Here is a 26,834-nt window from a genome sequence, read left to right on the forward strand (position 1 = left end):
GATAAAACGTATGAAATAAAAATCAAAACAGCCATGCAGCTGGTATGAACATCCCACAGTTTTTTTCTTTATTCTCTCCTTGAAATAAGGGAACACAGTGAGCCTCGGCACAGAACAAGCAGCCAGTCTGTCCCTGATGATTCAGTAGAGGCAGAAAACGCCACACAGAACATGGTCCTGTCCAAAAAAGCTCCATCAAAATTGTGAGAACTCACCAATGGAAAAGTCTATCCTAGATATTTCCCCCAGCTTTGAGGCACTGATTGACCAAAAACTGTCATTTAGTTTAATCCTGCCTAAAAGAAAGTGTAAGAACAATATTTGTATAGCCCGAGACAAAGGTTTTGGCAGTAAAAACTAATTTTTGTGTTTCATTAACTTTTTCACTTCTGGTTTTATTCAGATTGCTTTCAACATGTTTCTACAATATACTGACTTTAATTTGCAGATAAATCAAACTTCTGCAAAGAGTATTTACGGTGTTATCATTAGTGATAGTTCAAGCTTCTGGGTCAAATCCTGAGATGCCTTGGAGCAAGCTGATCTCAATTTGTTGGTTTCAGCTTGTCCACCTGCTTTTTTGAGGCTTGACTGTAGATTCTCAATTGGATTAAGATCTGGGAATATTCCTGGCCATGGATCCAAAGTATTAAATTTAGTAAACTCCAAGCCATTCAGTTATCACTTTTGCCATTTAACATCATTACAGGAAAAAATGCACAGTTGGCACAGTTGGCACAAAATTCCAGGATCACTGGAAGAAGGTGGTACAGATATTTTTGCTGTAGGAGGATTTTTGTATCAAAAGTTTGAAACAATCTCTTTGAAATGTGCTGAAAGAAGTCTTAGGGAATTTCGTAGGCCTAACAGGTTCTGCACACCTGAGCAAAGTAGCAATAATAAAAGTGATTTACACGTACATATGTGTTGTATTTGTAATTGAATAAAAACCATATAAAAAACACCTGACAGAAAAAACCCCGCTGGGAAACACTAGGAAGTAGACTGGAGCAGGATAAATGACTATCTTGCAAAGAATGAAGGAAACAGAGGAGGTGAACACTTGAGGGTGTGAAGCTAACCAAGGCAGGAAGTAAAAGAGTAGAAAGTTCAGTATAAAACACAACAACCAAAACAAAATAGGGAGCGACTATGAGTGATTCAGACATACAGAGGGATAAACAGACCAGAACAGAAAAAACATGGGGGGAAAGCAAACACTCAGAAACACGAGGAAGGAAATATCAAAGAAAAAACAGGAACTAAAACTCAGGCTACCTGCAGCAGCCTTTATCTGCTGATCTTCGAGGGTTTCACCAGGTTCACTTGGGGACCAGCTGATCTCTGTCTGTGTCCACCATGTATATGTAGTACAAGTTGTCTCAGTGGTAACTCCTTAAGAGTCTATGTCAGTACAGAAGCACTTAGTGGTACAGTTCTATTTATCAGAGTCAAATACCAGCATGTAATGGAGACGGAAAGCTTCCAAAAGTTCAGACTTGTATTGAGTTTAATGTCTGTCGAGAGTCGGGGAGCTGAAAATTAACATCACAAGTGGCTTCAATTATAGATGAGGTGTGAATAGTATGTCATCATGTGTTCAGGGTTAGAAGTACTGCATGTCTGTTACCATAGCGACCACATTATTTTAGAGTGATGCTGTGTAGATGCTCTTCTTAAAAACTTTTTCTTCTGCAGTTTGTTCCTGATCATGTCCTCTCCTCCTTTCTTTTTCACCTTGCAGTGTATCTCTGGGAATGATGGTGTTGCCACTTTTGCCGCCCTCTCTGTCGCCATGACGATGCCATTTAGCCCCCTGTCCAGCGACGAGGAGCAACAAAGGATGCTGGGAAACAGTCGACATCTCTATCCTGGGGCAGAGGACGAGGAAGAAGAGGAGGAAGAGGAGGAAGAGGAAATGGAGGAAGATGAACGCGATGATGAAGGGGAAGAGGAGGAGAATGGCGAGCTGGAGGGGGAGGAGGAAGACGACGAGGAGGAGATGGTGGAGGAGGTCAGGCGTGGAGGCCTCTCACGGGGCGGCAGAGGCGAGGGACACAGGCAGTCAGGTAAAATGGCCGGACGTCCCACAGGGGACAGGCAGGTCCGACCGGGGAACCCTGGAAACCCCTATTCGTCTAACCCCGGACCCACACACCAACAGCAGGCCAATCAGATACAGCAGCAGCAGCAGCAGCAGCAGAGGAGGCTGAAGGAACACAGCGCCAGCTCGTTGCCATCTGAGGACGCCCACATTGCCATGATGGTGTTTCGCATTGGCATCCCAGACATAAAGCAAACGGTGAGTGCTGTCTGCACACAGCAACAATCACTGACAAGTTTATAAACAGCCTGAAGTCCACCTGCTGTTCCAACAGTTTCAACACCCAAGAATCAAGATTCATTCAGTTATGAATCATGCAACACAAGGTTTCTTTTTTAAATATAATATCAGAAAATGAAAAATAATAACTGTCTTAATATTGTGTGTATGGAGAAAACATCTTTAGTTTTAGTCTTTTTCAGTTTGATCATAACCATCATGGGGAGGCTTTGGGATGTGTACGTAATACTTACATGTTAGCACTCTATATGTTCTGAACAGCTTAAATGCTCCTAACACACACATTAAAAAAACTAAAGCGGAATAGTTTTAAACAATAAAAACAATTCCATCTAAGGAAACAACTAAAGCTGAACTGAATCCAAAGATCCAAATCAAAAAGTTGTTAGATGTGTTTTTTGTCCTGTCTCCCTCTCCTGTGATGGAGATGGCTGCCCTGACCTGAGCCTGGTACTGCCAGAGGTTTCTTCCTGTTATAAGGAGCTTTTTCCTTCCCACTGTCGCCAAGTGCTTGGTCATACTGGGTCATCTGATAGTTGGGGTTTTCTCTGAATTATTGGTGGATCTTTACCTTACAATATTAAACGCTTTGATGTGACTGTTGTTGTGATTTTGCGCTATATAATTAAAATTGAATTGAATTGTACTGATGAGGATTGTCAGTGTTCTGGGGAGTTTATTCACCTGCTGCAGAATCTTCTGGTACCAGTTTATGATGTTTCCAGTTGCATATAATCATACTTACTCTGTCCAATTGCTGTTTGGTCAGATGCCTCCTATTTGGTAACTTTATGCATAAAGTGTCTTTTGACATCTTTGACATCATGATGTACTTATTTAGTTTTACAGACCTACAAAGTCTGCATTTGGAGGGTGACAGCTAGTTTACACTTATTGTTTCCCTCACGAGCGGCAGCATGAAAAGTGCCATTATAACTGCCGGTACGGTTTGATATCATTTATTTATGCTGCCGGGTTGAAGATACGATGACACAAGTGAGCAATTTTATTGACATATTACTACAGGAACTCAGTGATTCTTAAATTATACAGTATGGCCTTAGATAATACATGCTGCAACAGCTTGAGAAGATGAGAATTTTTAGAGAAAACCTTGACAAAAAACTCCATGATCACTTTGCATCTTGCCACGACTGCTTGTGCTGATATTCCAGCACAACAACTACAGCGAGTCCAACCTGGAGTCTTCAGTTCAGGTTAGATTTCCAACGTAAACAGCACAGTTTTGCCTAAATCTTCCCAGTTTTTGGACGTGACAGCCTACTAACTAATCACTACACTCTTACACTCCTTAACACACCACAACTCCATGCTTTAATGAAGAACTTGAACACAACTGATCCACGAAAGCTGCACTGAAAACCTGCAAGATTTTACATTCTTTAAATGAGAATCAGTGTGGCATGATTTAGAAAACATAAGCAGACAACTGAAGAAAAAAAAAAATCACCAATTTGGTGCCTGCTTTTATAAAAGAGCTGTAAAAAAGGCAGCTGCTTTCAGTGACCAGAGACATAGATAGTACAGTTGAGCGAAAGATCTGTGAAGAAATAAAAATTTTCAAGGTGTGAAAACAAGGAAGCCTTCGTGACACCTTCAAAGAAATACACGTCGCCTCAGGTTTACTGTGGAACATCTATGCCTCTGTACTGACTCCTTGGTGTTAGGTAGGAGGGAGCCGTGTTCAGCATTGTTGCCCTGGGGCCAGTCGTTTCTTAATCCGTCCACGAATGTATGACAGTACATGCGGCCAGTTCAGTCTAAATGGACAATGTGCAGTGTGGGAGAGTATAATTCTCTCTTTCTTTCTTACTGTCTCACTGCATCCACAGTGAACAACCAAGAGAAGCGCAAACACTTTCAGCAAAGTGGCTCTCTGAGAGAGAGAGAAAGAGAGGGACTTTCAAGGTGACCCAACTCCCGAGAAAAGACAAAGAGAGCGAGAGGCAGAGCCAAAATGCACACAAAAGCAATTAGGATGAGAGTATGTGGACAAGAATTAGATTTTGCAAAGCAGGAAAGGATTCAGCCAAACTGAGTGAAGCTAAAGTGGAGATAGGAGTTACGGGGGGGCCCTAGCTTAATGTTGCCAAAGAGATTTTAAATGGTGCAATAAAGCATGGTGTGAAAAGCCCTTTTAGGTGTGACTGGTTTTAAGAGGGCTGTCCAGAATCACGATAGACCAATCTGCCATCGCTCTGCATTTCCCCGGATGCGGTCTTACATCACATCAGTGCAACACAAGTGTGTCTAAATTGGCTTTACGGGTTGGAGATGGAGCTGCCTCCGTGTACAGTACTTTACTTTAACCACTCACAAAAATCAGGCAGAAATCGGTGCCAGGCATTTTTCAGCCTTTTCCCCCCACTTGAATCTCAGTGATGAGCGATCTGTTAAAATTAAACTCACTGATAATTGAGGAAATCATTGTGGATGCATCTTTGCTCATGTCCAGATTAAAGTCGCTAACGGTGCGATCGTGGTTCAAGAGTTGGGAGTTCGCCTTATAATAGGAAGGTTTCTGGTTCGAGCCCCGGCTTGGACAGTCTCGATCGTTGTGTCCTTGGGCAAGACGCTTCACCCGTTGCCTACTGGTGGTGGTCAGAGGGCCCGGTGGCACCTGTGTCCGGCAGCCTCGCCTCTGTCAGTGCGCCCCAGGGTGGCTGTGGCTACAATGTAGCTTTCCATCACCTGTGTGTGGATGACTGGTTGTGTAAAGCGCTTTGGGGTCCTTAGGGACTAGAAAAGCGCTATACAAATACAGGCCATTTACTATCTGTCCCCGTTTCTTTATTCGGTTATGTGATCTTGGCCTCTGTCATGTATTTATTGGTTGCTTTATACACCAACAGCAAGAATATGACTCCAAACGTGTGGATGGCTGTCCATATTTTGTATTTACCATCCCAGAGCACTATAAATGCTTCGCTCATGCCTTCTTCCTCCCTCTTGCTGCTGTGTGATTTATTATTGATCTGTGCATGGGTGTTTTCAGCTGTGTTTTTGCTGTGTGTATCTGTGTGCATGCATGTGTTTGTGTCTGCGTGATTTGGTGTTTTTTAAATTAGACCGTAAATAATTCACTTCTCCCTGTTTATTCTAACAACAGAATCAAAGTTTTACTGTAAAAATATGAATAAATGAAAAGGGTTTTGGGGGAAGATGCTCATTTATGCTTGGGGGCAAAACCTCAGAAATTTACTAGACAGTTCCATAAAGACAGAAAATGGCACTGATGCAAAAAGAGAGAGGGGTAAAAAGATGGAGACAGAGTAGATGAAAGTACAAAGAAGATAGAGGTAAAGGTAAATGGGGGGAAATGGGAGTAGATCAAAGTGGAATGAAGCTGTGAGATAGGTAGATGTAGGAGTTAGAGAGGGATTGAGATTGATAAAGTGAAGCAGACAGAAGTAAATAAAGGTGAAATGAAAATAGCTCTACAGAAAGGAGGTGGTTGCAGGTTCATGTTGACCTTTAGCTAACATTATGCCATTTTTTATGTTGATTTTTCTGTATCTTTACATCTGAACATTTAAGATTCACTTCAATCTGAAATAACTTGTTACTGCAGCCACCTTAAAAACTGTGATTGCAATACTAAAAAGTATTAGCATTAGCATCGCATTAATCAGCTACACTTTAAGTGGAGCTCTTCTGCTTTTCTTTATGTTCCATCACATATGCTGCTCCATTAGTGGATGCCCATATTAAACCTGCCCAGAATATCAATCAGATCGCAGCATGTGCAGGGAATTCATATGAGCTGAAAACCCTGGCTTCGGTCTGATCTAAACACTCAGTTTTTCTACTCTTGGCTCTGCATGATGTCATTGAGAGTGGAAATTTATAATATAGCCGAGACAATCCAACAGCTCCGGGCGTGAGCACAGAAGCGCCACCTGTTATACGTCTCTGTAAGTTCTCCTCCATTAGTAATCAACTTGACTTTTCCTTAGATTCATGAAGAAATTTCATGACTCATCCAAAAGGCTTCAGGGTGGGTCTTCAACTCTCAGGTACTCCAAGAGGTTAAATACCCAAGATTCCCCATCATTGTCTAGCACTGAAGAAGCTTCACAATCCCAACGTCTTCATAATCCCCCAAAGAAGTCGAGTTACATTCGGCTCCAGCACTTAAACCACCCACCTGCTGTTCTGACACTCTGTTTGTGAGAGGTAGCCAATCAGAAGGAAGCTAAAACAGGCTGTTTCAAACAGAGGATGACGTGACGGGTTCCATCAAAGCTCATTTAAGCTAAATACGGAGCAATTTGAAGTCCAAGTACAAGAATAAGAAGCTGGAAATGAGCATAAAGATTCGCTTTTAATGTGTAACATTTCTCAGTTTTTTAAAAAAAATGTCTTTACCAAGGAGAGAGCTGAGGAAGAGGAATGCAATCAGTGACAGTTTTTTCTCTCTTTTGTGAAACTAGGTGGGCAAGTAGGAAATGAGCAAATCAGGAATCAAATATAATCAAATAATATTTGACATGGATCAAAAACACTTAAAAACACTGAGATAGGCGGGTACTATCGGAGAACTCCTCCACAGAAGAACTTTCAAATATTTTTTTGAGAAAAACAACAAAAATGAAGCCTGTTTGAGTTCAGTCTTTTAATAGGAAAGATTTTTATGCCTCTTCATGTCACAGCGGGACTGAACGGACTCACGCGCAGGCTCTAGGTCTTGAAAGCACAAGAGTCTTTATTATGATACACCAGGTGATTATTTACAAAAGTGAGGGGAAAGCCGGGCTCCGGGGGTCCACACACGAACGGGAAAGACGCCGATAGTCACACACACAAACACTCCGTCCACTCCTCACGCTCCTCTTCACACTCCAATCACTCGGGTAACACAGGGGTTGGTCCAGGGAATCTGTACACAGAGACACGAAGGGATTGTAAGGCAAATCGCTGTGAAAACACTCTAGAAGTAATTGAGCTGGGGTTACACTGACGAGGGTCGGCAACGGTCCAGCGACAAGAAACACAGAGCTGCCATCTTATAAAGGAGCTGGAACACTCATGATGAGCCGCAGGTGCGTGATTGCAACCTGGTGCGCGGGCCAAGGGCAGGAGCCCACAGGTGAGCTCCGCCCAGGCAGAGGGAGAAGGGAAAGGGGGAAGGGAGAGAGCAGGAACAAAAAAGAATATAAAAACATATGTAGCCATACTGAGCCGACCAGGTAGGCACAGGGACCCTGACACTTCAGATCTTTTCTTTTTGTGCGGGTGGTGCAAAGGATTACACAAAATAAATAATAAATAATTATATGTCTTTAAAGCAATTAGATGCTGAATTGCTTTTGCAATCTGTGTAATTTGCTTTCTTAAATTACACAGACCTAAAAACAATTCTAAAAGGCTTGTAATCACATTCATTAACTTGTTTTGAAATATTTGTCTAAGTGTGCACTCTTTTAATGTCTTCTTCGGTTATTTAAAGCCCCTTTGATCTCTTCCATTTTTTGTGCTCTATTTCTGAGCTGATTCTAAACATAAACTCACACTTGCAGATAAACATTAACATAAGAAAGAGCTGAAACATAACCTCATCGACTTCCTGCCGAGGTGTACTGACTGAGTGCATATTGTCTTACTCCTCAAGGTCATGAGCGTTAGAACCCAGCGGCATCTCTCTGACATTTACTGTGTCATACTCTTGCACTCTTCCTGTCCTGTCTCAGCCTCCTTGGGTCATTGTTTAACTCCCTTTCTCAATCTCAGACTGTACTTTCAGAATGAAAACATCTGAAGTCCACAGTTATCCCTCTTGGTCAATCTCTTGCTCTTTATCCTCCTCCACCTCCTCTGTCCTGTCACTGATGTGAAGTATCATTCCTTCCCCCTCCCACCTTCACCCACTGCTTTAGCTCTGTTCTACACTTCGGCTAATTCCTCCTAAATAAGCCCTAATTGCATTTTAATTGTATTATAATGAATCAAGGGACTGACCGTAGTATGCAAATGGAAAGGTTATTAATTGAGGGAGGAGGATATGGAGTGATGGAAGAGCATCTACATGCAGTAATGCACAGGACACAGATAAATACACACAGACACTGGTAATTATTTTGCCTTTTTTTTCTCTTTTTTTTGCAGAAAACCAGCTCTAATATTTAATGTGCACTAATCAGTGGTGTGCATCTAGGAAATGATGCATTAGATGCAGTTTAAATACAAATTGACCTACACCAATTGACTCTGACATGGCAATTTATATTATGATTTCATTGGAGCTGTTGCACAGCAGATTATATTTGTACAGTAGACAGGAAAAAAATCAGCATGATCTTAAAATCTATTCTGGATCATAAGGAAATTTCTCAGTGTATCCACAAATACAAGCTATTGATGACATGAAGTATGCAGTAAAAGTTTGGACTGGCGGTTGTTCTGAGTGTTTTAAGCTTTGCTTTCTTTACGAGTGCTGAGATGCTGTGCATTTTTAGCACTCTTATAAGCACACTGTAATCCACATTGTGGGACATAAATAGAAACGGGCACGTTATCTAGATGCATGGCTCTTATTGGATTTGCTTTGGTGTTTTCTAAGTTCTCTGAGCTGAGTTGACCAGGACATCATTTTATATTCCTTTCAGCTGGTTAGTGGACAAACTCAGTATTTTACAACCTTTTACAACCTGGGTTTGCCACTTATCTGTACTCTAATTTTAATAACTGTACAGTACTCTGCTTTGGTAACCATTGTCCATGATGTAAATATGTAAAAAGTGTGTTTTTGTTCTGTGTCCTGTTCTGTTTGTATATTTGTTGTTGCTGCTGATACAACCAAATTTCCCCCTTGTGGGACAATTAAAGGATTCTTCTATTCTATTCTATTTACTGAGGCGACAGATCAAGGAACCTGAACATTGTATTACCATAAATGTCTATGCAATATGACTTCTTTTACAATCCCCCCTGTTTGCTAGGTTTATCACACTTCTGCATAGGCTTCACTTTTTCGATCCATCTTCTACATCCATTTTCCACAGAGAGTCTCTATGGTAGCTGTGGGTTGTAGCTGCAGTCACAGAATACTGTTACAGCAGTCACAGTAACAGTCTTGTGGCAGCTTTTTTTTTAAGTAGTTACAACTTTTAAGCTATTAATTTGTGTCTCTGGATATGAATTTTCCATTTTTTCCATCACCTTGAACATGATTTTTCATCTGACCGATCTCCTGTCTACTGATTTGTATTCATGTGCATTGGAGGCTGGATGGGGTCAGCAGTGTTAAGAGTGATTGCACCAGCGGGGACGGATTTTTAGACTTTAATTGCATTATTAACTGTCATTAGAAGCTCGGTTAGGGTCAGACAAAGATCATTGTTTGGCTGGAGAAAATTGTTGCTACTTATCTAAAAGCTCTGTTTTCTTGGTTGCCAGGGATTCCACTGAAGACTCTTGCGAATATGCATGCTGCAGATATGAAACACATTTTCCACTGAAATACATCAGGCTTAAAGTTGAGCTCTGTCATTACACAAAATGGGGCAATTTGTATCCACGAGTATCACCAAAACGATTCCTATCCATCACACGGTCTTAGGATGTTTCACACCTGCTGTGTTTAGTCCATTTAAATTGAACTTGTGTTCGTTTTCCTCCTTGGCACCTGTGAACACAGTAATCACACCAAGACCCTTTGGAGTAGGTGGTCTCGGTACGGTTCCAAATTAACTCCAGAGCGGTTCGTTTATGATGTGAAAGTGATCAGACCCCAATCCGAACCAACTTCCAGGTGTACGTTACAAGTTTGAGCTAAAAAACAAAACATTTAGCCACGTATGCTTTGTGTTTTAAATGGTGGGCGGTACTATAGATGTGCAAAGGTCTGTACGGGTGAGCAATTAGCTGTGACATGAACAGAAATTCTCAGTGTTGTGTAATTGTCCAGAACACAGCACCTTCTTCCTGCATTTACTTCTGTTGCCTTTGCTACTTTGCTACATCACATGTGGCATCTGTGAAAATCAGAGGATATATCCTTTCTCCCCACACAGTGGCATTTACCTTTGAGGCGTTAAAACTCCCTTAATAGAGCTGCACAATCCTGCTGGGGAGATCTCTCACAAGTCACTATCAATCGAGACTGCACCGCTGGTGCACTGATACTTACAAAGAGAGCAGGAGATGTAGCAGCTTATTATATTTATCAAGAGGGGATTTGAAGCATTGATCTATGTAGACAAAAATATTGGCTTTAGCAGGTAGTGGTTATAGGTTAAGAAGAAGGAAGAGACAGTTCAGGGTGTTATGTAAAATAATATTTTTCACTGTCACAGTCATTTCACATTTTATTCACTAAAGGTCGAAGCTATGTCTGCTATGTCAAATCCAGCTGCTTAAAGTGTTTTCAGATGTCTTCGGTATTTGAAGGAGTCAAAGTTGTGACCTGAGTCAGGTTAAAATGCCGTCTTTGAAATGCTCTTATTTGTAATCTAGTCCACTTTTTTTTTTTTCAAAGGGAGGTTCTGACCTACAAATTACCAGCTCAGAGATCACAGTGACACTCTAATGGTGAATTCCTTTTGGAAGTACTCTTTTATATATTGTGTATTTACTACAGATCTGTTTATAATCATCTGGATTTTGTTGGCCAGCTGGAAACTTTGCATCTATTATTTTGGTTGCTAAAAAGTGTAAACTAATAACTTGCTTTGTGGTTCTTAAGCCAATGTAAAGTGAAAAAACATACAAGGGTCAGACGCTTTATTTAGGCTTGTCGATGTTTCACATCCGTGCTGTAAGTGTAACAACCAAAGAGCAAAAATATGGACGCATTATTGTAAGGATTGAGGTTTTTAACCCAATTATTTAAAATGCTTAAGCTTTATAACATTACACTATAGCACGATTTGTGTGCTTTCAGACCTTGATTCATTCAACTTTATTGAGACTCTGTAGTGCATTGAGGTAGACGCCACGTTTTGGAATGTAGCTGAGCTGAAGTCTTTTTGCTGGTCAAATAAATACGTTCACTTTTATTCTGTTTCATTTTAATATCTCCAGTTTCTGACAACAGTCGTCTGATGGCGCTTTAAATGGTCAGATGAGGAATCCACAATATTAAAGAAAGACTCTTAGAAATATCAGCTCTAATAAGGCGACGGAGCTTTTAACAGAGCCAGGCTCAGGGATGAGCCTGGTTTAAGGGATGAGGGCAAATAAATAAAAGAGGAAAAATAATCAGAATGACATCACAAACAACAAACACACAAAAACACAAAGTGCAAGAGAAAGTAGACAAATATTGCATGCAGCAGTGGCGTATAACTGCAAGGGGTGTAAAGGGGGGAGTTGAGGAGAAGTGCTCGAGTGCATGGAGTGATGGGAAGTCCAGCTTCCTGAACCAGCATTAAGGGATGCTTCAGGGTCAGATGAATCTAAGCGTCACTAAAAAAATGAAAATTTGAAGTGGGTTTCTTTCTCCTGAACCTAAACTGGGAGCTGGATCTACAGGACAGGGGTCCGAAAGCTGAAGGCTCTGCCTCCTATTCTACTTTTAAACTGTAGGAACCACATGTAAGCCTGCAGCCTGAGAATGAAGAGCTCTGTTAGGACAATATGGGACTATTAGATCTTTAGGATATAATGGGGCCTGTTCACTTAAGGCTGTATGTGAGGAGAAGGGTTTTAAATGTAATTCTGGATTTAACAGGGATGCAGTGAAGAGAATTCAGTAAAGGGGACATATTGGCTTTTAGAACAATCACATGAGCAGTTAAAGGACATGTCCTGATAACAGAAATGACTCCAGATTTTCTCATATTGCAATAAAGAGTAAGTATCTGATTACACACTATGTTTTTGAAATAAAAGTGCACATCATAATCAAGTGTATGAAGTAGCATAAACATCTGATCCTACCTTATCGTCAACTGGTAGCACACATAAAAGCTGCTGGTACATTAACTCACTCATGTGCACAGAGACACTTAGATCTGTGTATCACGAGTTGTTCATACCATGCTGTCACAGCGGGAGGTGAAGGCAGTCGTATCTGCAGGTTTATTAGATTGTCAGACTCGTGCACGCCAAGTCAAGTTGGCATTTGCCCGCTGAGTGCATTAAACAGCATGAAACAGATGAGTTTTTCTACGCTGTTTGACTTGAGCTGAATTCTTTCAAACCCTGAAGTGAAAGCTGCAGCCCTCGTGCAGGATTTGGCCTCGCAAACGAACTTCCGCACTAGTATCTTCCAGTGCCTTGTTAAGATATGTGAACTAGTCAGACTACAAGGCATGGAGTCCGACGTGCTACAGCACTTTAGGGTTTGCATGTTAATGAAAGATGAGCCCCAGAGGTGAACAGAAGTACTGAGATAATAGAGAGGGAAGTATGACAGGAGGAGAGGAGGCAGGGCAGTATACATGTGAGAGAGATGGAAAGTTGATGAAGACAATGGAGGAAGAAAGGACGGGGAAGATAAGGGATGACAGGAATGCTTTAAAATGAATTCATTGTTCTCATCTTCTGTAAAGAAAACGTCTGGTTGGAGTGCATTACAGGGAGAGAGTAGTTAAATGACGACATGCCAGGCACACACGCATGCACTCGCATATGTGTGTGTGTGTGTGTGTGTGTCTGCGTGTGGTGGGGGGGTTATTTCCCCATAGATCTCATTAAAGGCTTCTAGTCCCCCTGCAATTGGCCTGCAGAAAAAGGCCAGAGGGGGCAGCGATAAAGAGAGCTAGAGACAGAAAGTGGAGTGGGAGAGCGAGCACAGTCTCTTATTTCTGCATAGATAAGTGACAGAGCTGTTATAGGAAGATGGAGAGAGCGAGGGGGGAGGGGGGGGGAGGAGGAGGAAGGAGAATAAGATAGGCAGGGGAAGATAAAGAGCAGCATGGACAGAGTGAGTGGGTGTGTGTGAGTGGGAAAGTGTGATCACAGCTTTAGGAGGTAAGACAGAATTTTCGGTCTGCATAATGATAAAGCCACAAGAGGAACAGAAGGGCTTAAAGATGCATAAAGATTTTAATGTAAAACTAAGAATCATATGGAAGTTTTAAGTGCTGGAAAAGCTGTGAGACTGAGTGCGTGTATGTTGGAGCGTTCTTGGAGCTGGAGTATGAAAATCAGCATCCTGTGGAGTATGAACACCTCATTCGCTGTTATGTTGCTCGCACCAAAAGAAAGAGACAACAGAGTCTGACTTTCAATTTTTTTTTATATTACTGATGAACAGATGGAGAAGCCATATCCAGCAGAGAAGCAAATGCAGAGTTCAGAAAAGTAAATCTCAGATTTTGATGAGTCAAAACTCACTACCATGAAAAACTGCAGAAATCTGACTATGCTTGCTATCATGTTAATCTAGATAAACCTGTATTCAGAGATGAAAAGCATGTAAATGCTTCAAGCAGGCTTTGGTTTCATGCACTTAAACAGTCTATGTGTAGCATAAAGGGAGATTGTATATGCTATTGCCTATTGTCTGATATATATTTTCCATCCATCAGTTTTTTTCTGCTTATCCAGGTCAGGGTTGGGGGGGGGGGGGCGGGGGAGACCATCACAGGTACCAAGTTACACCCTGGAGATCAGAGGGCTAACACATAGAGGCAGATGACCATTCACTCCTACAGCCAGTCATGGATTTCAAACATGTCTTTGGATTGTGGTTGGACGTCATAGTATCCAAGGACAGTGGATCCAAATCCAAGTCTCTCCTGCTGGGAGGCAACGGTGCTAACCACTGCACACTTGTGATGCCTGTTTTGTTACATTAAGTTTAATTCGAAACACGACCTACTTATGGAACAGAACATCTTAAACTATCTATCTATCAAACTGTCTGGCTGCACCAGAAACCCTGAAAAAGAATCATGCATTGCCCCAGAGATTCACCCAGCAGACCAGATGATGTCTTTCTACACTGCAAAAAATATCAGGGTAATAAATAGCTGTAAAAAACAAAACAAAAACCCAAACCTACCATTAATACTGGTTTATCAGCATCTACACAATTACCTAAATATGTTTTTTTTAGGTAATTAGCTTCCCCCCCCTCCACAATTTATATTTTATTTCAGCAAAGTTGCACAGCATGAATCCTAGTTTGGCTTTCTGGGACCATAGGAGCACCATGCCTCTCTCATATATCTCCTATATCTCACGTATTTACCTGCATTTTTATGCCTACCAGGGATGAGCTCTTCTCTGTTGTGTTTGCATGTTCTCCTGATGCTCTGGTTTCTCTTACCCTCAAAAACATGTAGGATCAAGTCTGCTCTCTTGACCAAAGGGTCAGGAACACCATAACCAAAGACTCACTGGTTTACAGCTGAAGTTGACCCCTGGGTGAGATGATGACTCTCCACCACTTTGAATTTGACAAATGGATTAAATGTAGTGAACATTTTAACATTTTCTTTTGAAATAAATAGGGCAGTGGGGATGGGTTATCCTATTTCAGAGGGCAGTGCCGTGCTTCTGCTACATTTATTTCAGACCTACAGTTACATTTCAGATTAATAAAATATAAGAGAATAAATAATTTATTACAAAAGATTAAACCAGTGACTCCCAATATTTTGGGATTGCATTCGCTTGAAAAAAAAATACCACTGTCTGGTTGGAGACCAGTTTATTCCAAAAGTGCAGCTTTTTGAGTTGATGTTAATATTAAAAGCCTAATGTAATATTTTTAATAAACCAGCTTGCTTTTTTCCCCAGAAGGGCAATGCTTTCACTTTTGATAATGTGAAAGCTGACTATTTTTCTGACTATTTGCTGGACTCGAAATGTACAACTTTTATGTGTAATGTCCCTTAGAGAATAAAAGGACTGTTTTGACTGCCTGTGCTGGCACTGGGTCTTTTTTTGTAGGGCTAACATTAGCTAACATGCTGCATGCAAAGAGCACTAGAAACAAATTAGATTTCCAGGGCTAAAATAGAAGCGTAAAGAAACTAACAGTTGGATTTCTTTATGTACAATAATTTCAGTTCAGGGGAGACCATTTGGAAGAATTGAACATGATTTATAGAGAAAAAAATTAATGAATCCAGACTGCTGAATAGACCCCAATGACCCATCATGACAGAACCGAATCCCAGCAATGATAGGAGTTCGGACACAGGAACCCCCGGAGTCTAGAAGCTACTTGTGGTGAAGATGACGATGGCAGCTTGGATGGAGCGCTGAGTAACTTGGGTGAGGTGCAGATGGGGAAGAAGTGGGTTGCACGAATGAGAATCTAAAAGCTAGAATGATGGAAGAGCCCTGAGATTTAATGCACACAGAATAATGGCTGATTGGCCTGAAGAAGAAGAAGAAGAAGAAGCAAAAAGCAAGAATATGATTGGACTAGTTTAATGATGTCAGTATGGAGTTTAACAGCAAGGGAAAGAGGAGGTGATAGAACAGACTAGCAGCCAAACACCAAGGAAAGCAGGCAGAAGAGTGATTGCAGATCATTTTTACTGAACTTACGTGTAAGTTTAATTATATTTAGTGAAGGCAGGCTAAATTTTACATTTATAATAGCAACATTACACACCCTAACGGTGGAACCAAATATCACACAATTTGAGGTTGAAGTTTTATTTATATTGTGTCAAATCAGAGAAACAGTCTCCTCGTGGCTCTTTATATTATAAAGTCACTAGAATAAGAGACAGAAAATCCCAACAGTCAAATGACCCCCTATGGGCAAGCACCTGGTGACAGGGGGAAGGAAAAACTCCCTTTTAACAGGAAGAAACCTCGAGCACAACCAGAAAACAGTGGCTATTTGCTGTGACTGTTTGGGGTGAGGCAAGGAAGACAGAACAAAAGAAAGAATGTGGAAGAGAGACACAGGTTAATAATAACTATTATAAAGCTATTTTATAGCCACTTCAAGTCGCACAATCTAAAGCCAAAATCTTGCTTCTGTTCATTTTTTTCTATTACTGAGTTTGAGCATCATTATCAGAGGATATAGCATGTTTTCAAGTAGGATCTTGTACGTATTAGGTGAACATTTAAACCACTACATTATGGAACTGAAAGATATGCAAGGATGCCATAAAAATCTGCCAATTCAAATATGTGGAGGTACCTGTTGTGGTGGCTCCTTGTGTCTAAGGGTAGCTTGTGACTTATGGAAGTTTATCATATTTTCAAGAAGAAAAGTGCAAAAATCTAATGTCTATGATGTAGACATCCTGAGATCCACAGAGGACCTCAAGATCAGAGGATCATTTGAGTATAAACCACAAGTGTCACAGGGATTAGGTGTTCCCTTCTAAAGTTTAGCAAAGTGAGTAAAATAGATGTGCTATTCTATGCAAAATGGAAAAAAACAACAACAACAACCACAAGCTGAACTCACAACAAAGTAACAAATAGCGAAGAGCAAGTGACTCAGATCCCCTTTAATTTCATATGACCCTCACTGGCATTTTGTCCCACCATTTAATAAAGTAAAAGCATGTCGTTGTTGTTTTGTAGATTTATGCAAATGTATTTAAAAAATCAGAGCCAAACAGACATCTGCAAAGCACTGAATAGGCTGAAGGAATTAGCTAGTATATGTGTTTGGTATTTAAGTCTTTACATTTATCCTTGAACATACAGATTTCTACACCCAGCAGAGGGTGCTCTAAACACTGCAAGTCTGCAATTGGTGGACAGATTAGGCAGCTGTCAGTGTTGCAAATCCCAGACGCAAAAGCATAGTGTTGCTTTTGTTAATGTCGAGCAATACAAAAATGCCTGTAGGATTGGAGGATCAGTGAGAAAACTGAACTAAGCAGCATTTTGAAGGCCTGATCAGAATAATAAATGGGCGATGCCCCTAATTGGCTGGTTCAGTTAGAAGCTAGAGGATCAATCATTTTCCTGGAGGTGTACAGATCAATAAGCAACACGGCTGCCTCAGTAAAGTCTCCAAGCGTCTAAAACCATTTTAGGCCAAAAGCAGGGTTATTACAGAAATGCGTTTTATGATGATAATCAGTGTTTTATGATCTAATATTGTTACGGTTGACTGTGGGAATATTCTTCCTCTCTGATAACCAAATCCTTAACCTTCATTCCCTCATGCTGTGATTGTGATTCATTTTAAAGTGTTTGCTGGCTTCCTTTGATGGGACTGTAAGTGCAGTGTGTAGGTTGTGTGTGTGTGTGTGTGTGTGTGTGTGTGTGTGTGTGTGTATGAGAGATAGAGAAAACTAATCTAATTCAAACAGACACACCTCTTCATCCTCTTGCTCCCTCTCACAAACTCAAAATCGAAGGCGTTCGCCTCCCTTTTACTCTGTTCTATTTTGCCACGCTGCTGTAACTAACACACACACACACACACACACACACTGATGCACATCCTCACACACAAATGCACGCACACCTTCCCAGTACCACATCTCCTAGGGAACACAAGGATGTCTCTATGGCAACAAGCAGCTTGCTCCACTAATGAACTGGTTGCCGTGGTGACCGGGTTGGCTGTGTGCGAATGGAGACACTGAATAAAATAGAGGGAGAAAATGTTGTGTTACTCCTCTGCACCCCCCCGTGTGGGGTTTTTATATCCTTCTCTTTGTAGGACACGAACAGTCACAGAAATGTGTGTCAGTGTGTGCGTGTGTGAAGAGATTAAGATGAGTGACAATTAATGAATGAGTGTAACGTGTTACACGCAGTGCTGGCTGGAGACTTGAGCCCATGCAGAGGGCCTAATGCAGCAGTACGCAGGGATCCTTGCAGCTGGCTGTGCTCTGCGTGGGCCGACCGTCCTGCTGCTGCTGCCTCAAGGTCAGAAAGCAGCCCAACTGCACTCTGGGCGATAAGAGGGAGGCGGGAGGGGAGCAATGCCAAAAAACCTTTTGTCAGCCATCTGTGTAGTGAGTTAGGCTCCACTTTGCTGACTGAGCTTCTAGGCCGTTATGCATTTGGCCATTCACAACCCCATCGGAGACACTTAAAGCTGCACCCAACTGACATTCATATCCCGGAATGAGACCTCTGGGAATCACCCGATTTACTCCGCCGCTGTCTCCCCCTTCTGGATCAGGGGGGCGCCAGCCTCAGTGTTCTGCAGCCAGAGAGAACATACACTGTCACAGAGCTTGATCTCATGACCCCTCTCAGGCATCCAAACAATCATTTCTGATTCACTAAAGGATTCTTGAAGAGTTTTTACTGATAAACGATAATTGTGTTTATCAAACAGCCAGAAATAACAGGAAAATGAATACAGCACAGATTTATTACCTTAACTACGCATGGACCAATAGTCACCAAAAATCTCATTATTCTATGAAACCACACACAATTGAACCATCTGCATAATACCACATAATGTGTGCAGCACTGGGAGTTTATGTACTTTTTAAATTTTTTAATTACAAAAAGAAAAAGTTATGACTGCACAGCTAGTTCATGTTTGTTATTGGCTTACCAAAGGCCCACTTTAAGCCAGCAAATAGTTTATGCAGCAGGAGAGAAGTATGTTTATAATCTTTTTACCCAGACAGATTAGAAAAAAAAAGAACCAGATTTCTAGTCTACTCAGATATATGCAGTTTATTATAATACATTTAGACCTTTCACTTTTTTCAAACTCCTGTAAACTTCTCTTTCACATTATTTTCTTTCATATACAGCGGGGAAAATAAGTATTTGACACATCAGCATTTTCATCAGTAAGGGGATTTCTAAGTGGACTATAGACACAACATTTCCACCAGATGTTGCCATCAAGCCAAATATTGAATTCATACAAACAAATCAGAACATTGAAGTATACAAGTTGGATCATATTAAATAAAGTGCAATGACACAGGGAATAAGTATTGAACACACTTTATTTAATACTTTGTAGAAAAGCCTTTGTTGGTGATTACAGCTTCTAGACGCCTCTTGTATGGATAGACCAGTCGTCTGCATTGCTCAGGAGTGATTCTGGCCCATTCTTCCACACAAACGGTCTTTAAATCTTGAAGGTTCCTTGGGCCTCTTTTATGAACTTTAATCTTCAGTTCTCTCCATAGATTTTCTATGGGATTTAGGTCAGGTGATTGACTGGGCCATTCAAGCAACTTGATTTTCTTTCTTTGAAACCACTTCATTGTTTCCTTGGCCTTGTGTTTGGGATCATTGTCTTGCTGAAATGTCCACCCTCTTTTCATTTTTAGCTTCCTGGTAGATGGCAGCAGATTTTTATCCAGAATGTCCCGGTACATCTCTCCATTCATCCTGCCTTCAATAATATGAAGTCTGCCAGTACCCCTTGCTGAAAAGCAGCCCCAAACCATGATGCTACCACCCCCAAACTTAACTGTTGGTATGGTGTTCTTGGGGTGGTGAGCAGTGCCATTTCTTCTCCAAACATGGTGTGTAGAATGGCTGCCAAAAAGTTCAATTTTGCTTTCATCTGACCATACTATAGTCTTCCAATAATCCACAGGCTTCTCCAAATGCTGTTGCGCAAATTTTAACCGAGCCTTGACATGCTTTTTGTTCAGCAATGGAGTCTTGCGTGGTGAGCGTGCATGGATGCCATGGCGGTTCAGTGCATTGCTTATAGTTTTCTTTGAAACAACAGTACCTGCTGATGCAAGGTCTTCCTGAAGTTCTGTCCGAGTGGTTCTTGGCTCTTGGAGAACTCTCCTGATTATTCTTTGGACTCCTCGGACAGGGATCTTGCGTGGAGCACCTGATCGTGGCAGGTTTATGGTGAACTGATGCTCTTTCCATTTCCGGATAATGGCCCCCACAGTGCTCACAGGAACATTCAGCATTCTGGAAATGCACCTATAACCATTCCCATCACAATGCTTTTCAACGATAAGATTACGAAGATCTTGAGAGAGTTCTTTGATTTTACCCATCATGAAGTCTTTCCTGTGTGCCTTCTGGGTAATGAGGAGCCTTTATAGGCCATCAATTAGGACTAAAGCAGCTGATATCAATTAGTACTGATAGGGGACAGGATTTCTCTATCAATACTGACAGATTTCAGGTGATCTCCTGGCTTTCTATGTCATTTTGCCCCTTGTTATCTTCATGTATTCAATACTTATTCCCTGTGTCATTGCACTTTATTTAATATGATCCAACTTGTATACTTCAATGTTCTGATTTGTTTGTATGAATTCAATATTTGGCTTGATGGCAACATCTGGTGGAAATGTTGTGTCAATAGTCCACTTAGAAATCCCCTTACTGATGAAAATGCTGATGTGTCAAATACTTATTTTCCCCGCTGTATATTTAATGTAAGACTGGAGAACGCTCACATTAAACATGGTCAACTTTTCAACAGAGAGGTCAGCATATGCACAAGTAATCCCTGTAATAGGAATATGGAGGTGCTCACACACACAAACTACACCCTTTTTGGCTCCTACCTCAAAGCACACTGTGTGCTGTCGATCTTACGTACTGCACAATAATGTTTAATATTTAGTATTTACTGTTATATTCCCATATATCATCGTAAAAAAAAAGAAAAAAGAATATGGAGGTGGGTAGAAGCTCCTTTTTGTTTGTATGTTTTTTAATAGATATATTTTAAAAATAAAACAAAAGATAATGAAAACTTAAATCCTTCATTTAGAGAACATTCAGAAGTTTGTAATCTCTTTGGCAGTCGTTATTTCTTCTTAGAACAGCTGGGTTATCCAAGACACTGCTCGGATAAGTCTATAAAGGCTGTGCACACCTGGATTTGGGCAGTTCCTCCCATTCCTCCTAAAAGATCCTGTCAATCTTTGTCAGATTAGATGGGAACCATCTGTGAACTGCCATCGTCTGTGCGAATTCATGCTTCAGTTTTCTGCTGCCTGCTCTCACTGCCACGCTTCACCATACAGATGATCTTAGCCAGATGATGAGCTGCACCTAGTTTTCAGCAGACACAGTACTGGGAGTTCTGTTCAGTCCAGAAAATCTTTATCTTCATATTCTCAAAGTCCTTCTCAAAGTTTGTTAAACTGCAAGCAGGCTGTCGTAACTGCTGCTGAGGTGATTGTTCTTCTCAGCTGACATCTCAATCTCTGTGGTGATCTTCTGAAGACTTGTTGCGATCTTCAGGCCCTGCCCACTCACTCAGTTTGGCATCGAATCTGTGGGGAGTCTTGGTTGTCCACATTTGTTCCATTTCACAGTTACTGACGCTTCTGTGCTCTTAGGACACTCGAAGATTTATACAAATAGGTTGAAAACCCTTCCCCTAATCCATGTCTCACCACATTTTTATCATTCGGGTCTACAAAGTATTGCTCAGACTTAATAAGTTATTTCATATCCATCCATCCATTTTCTTCTGCTCATCCAGCTCAGGGTCACCTGGACAGGTCGCCAGGCTGTTCCAGGGCTAACACAGAGAGGCAGACAACCCTTTATACTCACATTCACACTTACAGCCAACTTTGAATTATCAATTAACCTAACCCCACCCATGTCAGCAGTTGGATCAGTGTTTAAATGATGGTCTGAAATTGCTACATAGATATATAACCCAAAATAACAAGGCTGAAGCCAAACAAGCAAGAAACACAGTGCTGAGTGGACAGAGAGGGAGGAAATACTAAGGCATCCAGCTCCTAAATGCTCCAGGGAGACTGGTCATGTCCTTTAGTTGTGCTGATTAACTCACTAACAGGAAGATGGGGCAAAGCAACACGCAGAGCGAAGGAGGGGAAAAACACACAGCAGGCAGGGCAGGAGGGCCATCACACCAATGAAAAATGAGCACGAGAAGCTTAACCTGCTCTTAACTCCTGTATAGAATAGAAGTTTGTGTTTTCAATATTAGTTTTCACTTGGTTACATATTTGTATATTCAGACATGGGATACAGTTACACCCAGAGGGAAGAGTGCTTGTCAGCACTGCAGTTCAAATCAGTAATTCATGGACGCAAGTCTGATTTCTTTATCGCTGAGCGACAGCTTATTAGTTCTAATAAGAGTTACATTATATCCTAATACAGGAGGTCAAAAACAGCTGTGGTACTGTAGCTAGCTGACATTTATTTGTTGTTCTTTGTTACAAAAAACAAATATATTTCAGCTGTTTAAAGATTTAATCCAAATCAGTTGTGTTTTTGAAAAGTAACGAGTACTAGCAGGTGAAACACTCAGGCAGAAGTTGGGCTGTTCCTGGTGTAGAAAAGTTCCCCTGATTTTAGTTCATCTAATTTTTCCATTAGTTACTGTTCGTTTTAAAGGCACAGATTCAAAGGCCACTTCACCTCATATGATCAGATTAAAGCCCTCAGACTGATTTATCACAGTTTACACACTTTTGTCAGATCAGTGAATATGTTTCTATTTGCTTTCTACTTTTTAGATTTATATGTGTTTTAAAATCAGGTTTGTTAACTTGTGTATTACATGCATTTGATTGTTGCCGTGTTGAATCTGTATCCACTGTATATACTCATCCTGTATATCCTCTTTTTCAAACCACAACTGTTCTCAGAATATTTCACCTGAGCTAGCTTCAATATTTACTTTGGTATCTCTTGCAGAAATGTTTGCGGTTTAATCCAGATGCCACTGTGTGGAAAGCCAAGCAGCAGGTGCTGTGCTCCCTGACCGAGTCTCTGCGAGATGTCCTGAACTATGGTCTGTTCCAGCCTGCCACGGACGGCCACGATGCCAAGTTCCTGGAGGAAGAGAGGCTGCTAAAAGAGTACCCACAGTCCTTTGAGAAAGGTGTACCGTATTTGGAGGTAATAACCGATCCTCTTATTGACAGTTTCATGAAACACAGAGTGTAATACTAGCTTTTTGCCCACAAGATGTCACTTTTGTGCAATAAAACAGATTCTGATTGTTTCCTATTAACAGGATTTTAAAATAAATCTAATGATATGTTCAGGAAAAGTCAGAAAAGTTTAATTACCTAGGCTAATTAATCTAAAGTTCATGCCAAGCTGCTGACTATTTATGAAATCTTAAATTGATTGTCACCCAGCAAAGCTGATGGTGCATGACACTGTTAAGTAGTTTATAATTAGAACTAAAGTAAAAGTATAATTGTAATTATTATTATTATTATTATTAGTTTTCCAACTCTTTAAGCTAGAGAGTATTTAAACTGCTGTGACATCAGGCTGTTTCCTCCCCATTTCTTGTCTTCGGTGCAACAGAGAAGAAAGCCTGTATAGAAAACCAGATAAATCTTCTTCAGGCTCTATTTTGTGGATCTAGGCCAAAAGCTAAGAGAATTGAGGACAAAGGCCCTCTGTTTTAGGATTAACTCTTGGTTTCCTTTCTCTTTTTCTGTCACTGGTTTAGTTTCGTTATAAAACCAGGGTGTACAAACAAACAAATCTAGATGAGAAGCAGCTGGCCAAACTGCACACTAAGGTATGAAACTTCCAGATCGCTAATATGTGATATGTGTTACAGTTTGCATCTCCATGTTTGTGTCACTAAGCATGCAGTGGTGCATGTGTACATCTGTGCAGATTTATGCAGGATGCATTTGATTGTTCAGTAATGTTTTATATATGTTAATTTATTGTATTGAAATAAATAATTAAAGCTTAACTTAGACAAACAAACCAATGACATAAAATTGACAAAAACCCTTTTGCAATTGTAAAATCTACTATATGGATAGCTTTTCCTGAACCTGCTTTTGCTGTTTTTATTTTCACCAAACTATCCAATTTTTTCTGAATATTTATCAGTTACACGTGGGAAGTTTTTGTTTTTATTTCTTTTACATGTAGGCCAGCCTGAAGAAGTTCATGGATTACATTCAAACCAGCGCTGTGGACAAGATGGCCAAGTTCTTAGACAAGGGCCTCGATCCCAACTACCAGGATTCTGACACTGGTGGTAAGGATTCCTTCCACTCCCCCGACTGCACACGAGCACTTAGTTATTTTATCTACACAGAGCAAATTTTCTCTTGTAACACGGATAACATGTAACAGCTGTCATGCAGCCCAATTTAAAAAGGTGTTTCACAAGATAAAACAAACACATTTATAAAAGAGTTGGTGATGATCTCTCTGTTACAGTTAGCCAAAACGGGAACTCCAAATATGCAAGCAGCTAAGAAAGCACAAAGATAGTCAGCAGCTATGGAACCTGAAGCTCTCCTGTATGGACTCTTTAAACTGTTTTCAATTCCTCCCCCTCTGTTTTCTGCCCTCAGCTCTGCAGTATGTTGGCCTAACACTTTGTGAGGGATCTGAGCCAGTGCTGTTCACAATTTTGGTGGCTTTTCCTAGATCCTGTTAGTGCTCAGGGGGGCACAGCAGACGGCTCATTTACAGTTTGGGTGTGCTGCTCTGTGTCGCTCCAGCCGTTCAGGGAGCAAGTGTCAAAACACAAAACACAGCCTGTCATGATGGGTGTGAAACACGCTCCCGGCGCACAACACAGGGGGGAGACAGAGAGCCTCGATGAGCCTCCCTCACAAACATGCTGTTCCTGTACTGCATTCATGGTTTTTAGTCATGTTAGAGTCTGCAACAGCTATCTAAATGGGCTGGACCTCAACTCTAGGCACTTATTTGAGCAGATATTTTTCATTTCAGTGGTCACTAGAATATAAAAATGAAGAGTGAAAGGTTGCCAGTAAATCACAGGGTTTTACCCTGAAAGATAGAAATAAGGACCCTCACGTCCATACCAATGCCAGTTTAGAAATCAGATGGAATTAAAACTGTTTAAAATGTCTGTGGCGTTTCTCCCTAAATACAGTTCTTTTAAAAAACATTTCCCCCCCATAAAAATTACACTTTGTTGTTTTTTTGTTTTTTTTTACCATCTTTGCTGGTCTAGCATATCATACACTGAACAGAAGCGCAAGCGTGACCATTTTCCATCTGTTTCGTGTCCTGGATACTCTCATCACCGTTTAAATGAAAAGAAACAAAGATTTTTTGTACAAACTGCAAGTTTGGATGATCCACATCCACCAGAGCACTTTAAAATATTAATTCCATTCATTCATTCTCTTCTGCTTATCATTATCAGGGTCGCAGGGGGGCTGGAGTCTATCCCAGCTACCAAAGGGCGGGAGGTAGGGTACGCTTTATGGACAGATCGCCTGTCTGTCGCAGGGCCACTTTAAAATAGTATTCATCATGTCTTGAGGAGAAACTCTTCTCTTACTTTGCCACTAGGGTTAAAGAAAGTACAGATTATGTGTTTTTAGTCTGATCAGTGATTCTGCTCTAAGCAGTAGTGGGAGCTAATTAGCTAATAGTGCTGTTGTTTCAGGGTCCTCCTATTCAAGGTTCTGGGGCACAATAGTCTTTTCTATGACTGAGCTGAAAAGGTGTAGTTTTAGTACTGATATATATGTGTATATTTAATGCATGCGATTTAACCACTCCTTGGCATTTTGGCAAAACAAACCTGGTAAAAGTAATTGTGGGGCGGAGCAGGAAAGCATTTGTTTTAGCCCCAGTGATGTGATACCACATGAAAACTAATCCTTTGTTCAAATCTATTGACTGGCCACGGCGTTTCCATGTGGAGTTTGCGTGCTCTCTCTGTGCTTATGTGGGTTCCCCCTGGGTATGTTAGGTTAATTGGTGATTCTAAATTGGCTGTCTCTCTGTGTTAGACCTGCTGCAGATTGTTGACCTGTTCAAGAATGTTTCCTGCCTCTTGCACAATGGCAGCTGGGATAGGCTCCAGCCAATCCATGACCTGAATTAGACAGGAGGAAGAAAACGGATGGAGGACTTGTTGCTGGATCCTAGTTTCTGTCCTTCTGCATTAAAGTTTGTGGAATCAAACATATATACAGTATATGACTCTGTGGTTTCAAGAAATGAATTGAATGAGATTTGTTGGTTTAACTGAATTTTGTATGAACTGGATTTAGATTTGGGGGTGTTGAAAAAAGCTGTTTAATATCAGTCAAAGTCTGATATAAGTGATATCCCTGTGTCCTGAAATAGCTTCTCCTGCCTTTTGACTTTATGGTTATGTGAAGGTATTTTGAAAGGAAGTCCAGGAACAGTGAATGCAGCATTAGTCCTATGCAGACAGGGCAGAGAGGTGATAAAAAGCCTGCAGACAGAGATATATCCAACCTTGTTAATGCTTTTTTGACCCGTTTGTCTCCTTGAAACTTTCTCCGTGGGCTTCCAGAAGCCTCACAGAGAATGCCTTCATTAGGACATGAAATAATTCTGCCATAATTAGCCTGGCTCCGGCCAGGACACACACTCATGTCGATCACTGCCAAGGAAACTCATAAATGGGTATTCCCTGACTCATCCTGACAGTATAACTTCAGAGGAAGCGCAGTCAAAACATTTCTCCAAATTGTTTGAACCTGAGATCTACAGAAAGTGTTCAGTGATGAAAGCCTTCAGTCATTTTCTTCTTTGCCAGAAAAATCCCCTTGCAGACGGTGCTGTGTACCCTGTTTCAACTGGGAACAGTTTGAATGGTTTTATTCTTGTAGGTGCTGGTGAACTGTCTTTCTGGAAAGGATCAAGTTAGCCACAAAAGTGACACAGCACTTTTTTGACTGCAATA

The 26,834-nt window shown here is 41.0% G+C and overlaps 1 protein-coding gene across 6 annotated transcripts in view; it reads left to right on the plus strand.

The window, feature by feature from the left end:
* The window catches only part of shank1 (SH3 and multiple ankyrin repeat domains 1), a 105,586-nt gene that overhangs the window by 30,482 nt on the left and 48,270 nt on the right, over positions 1-26,834 (plus strand). For all 6 annotated transcript variants that reach the window (XM_005921788.2, XM_005921789.2, XM_005921790.2 and 3 more), the window contains exons 2-5: positions 1,745-2,302; positions 22,844-23,047; positions 23,616-23,687; positions 24,056-24,164. In XM_005921788.2, the coding sequence (XP_005921850.1) occupies positions 1,796-2,302; positions 22,844-23,047; positions 23,616-23,687; positions 24,056-24,164 (892 nt within the window). In that variant the 5' untranslated portion in view covers positions 1,745-1,795. The remainder of the gene's footprint in view (positions 1-1,744; positions 2,303-22,843; positions 23,048-23,615; positions 23,688-24,055; positions 24,165-26,834) is intronic.

This window comes from Haplochromis burtoni, unplaced genomic scaffold (genome assembly GCF_018398535.1).
Source record: "Haplochromis burtoni strain Fernald_Lab_line unplaced genomic scaffold, NCSU_Asbu1 Contig_52, whole genome shotgun sequence".
Taxonomy (NCBI): Eukaryota; Metazoa; Chordata; class Actinopteri; order Cichliformes; family Cichlidae; genus Haplochromis; species Haplochromis burtoni.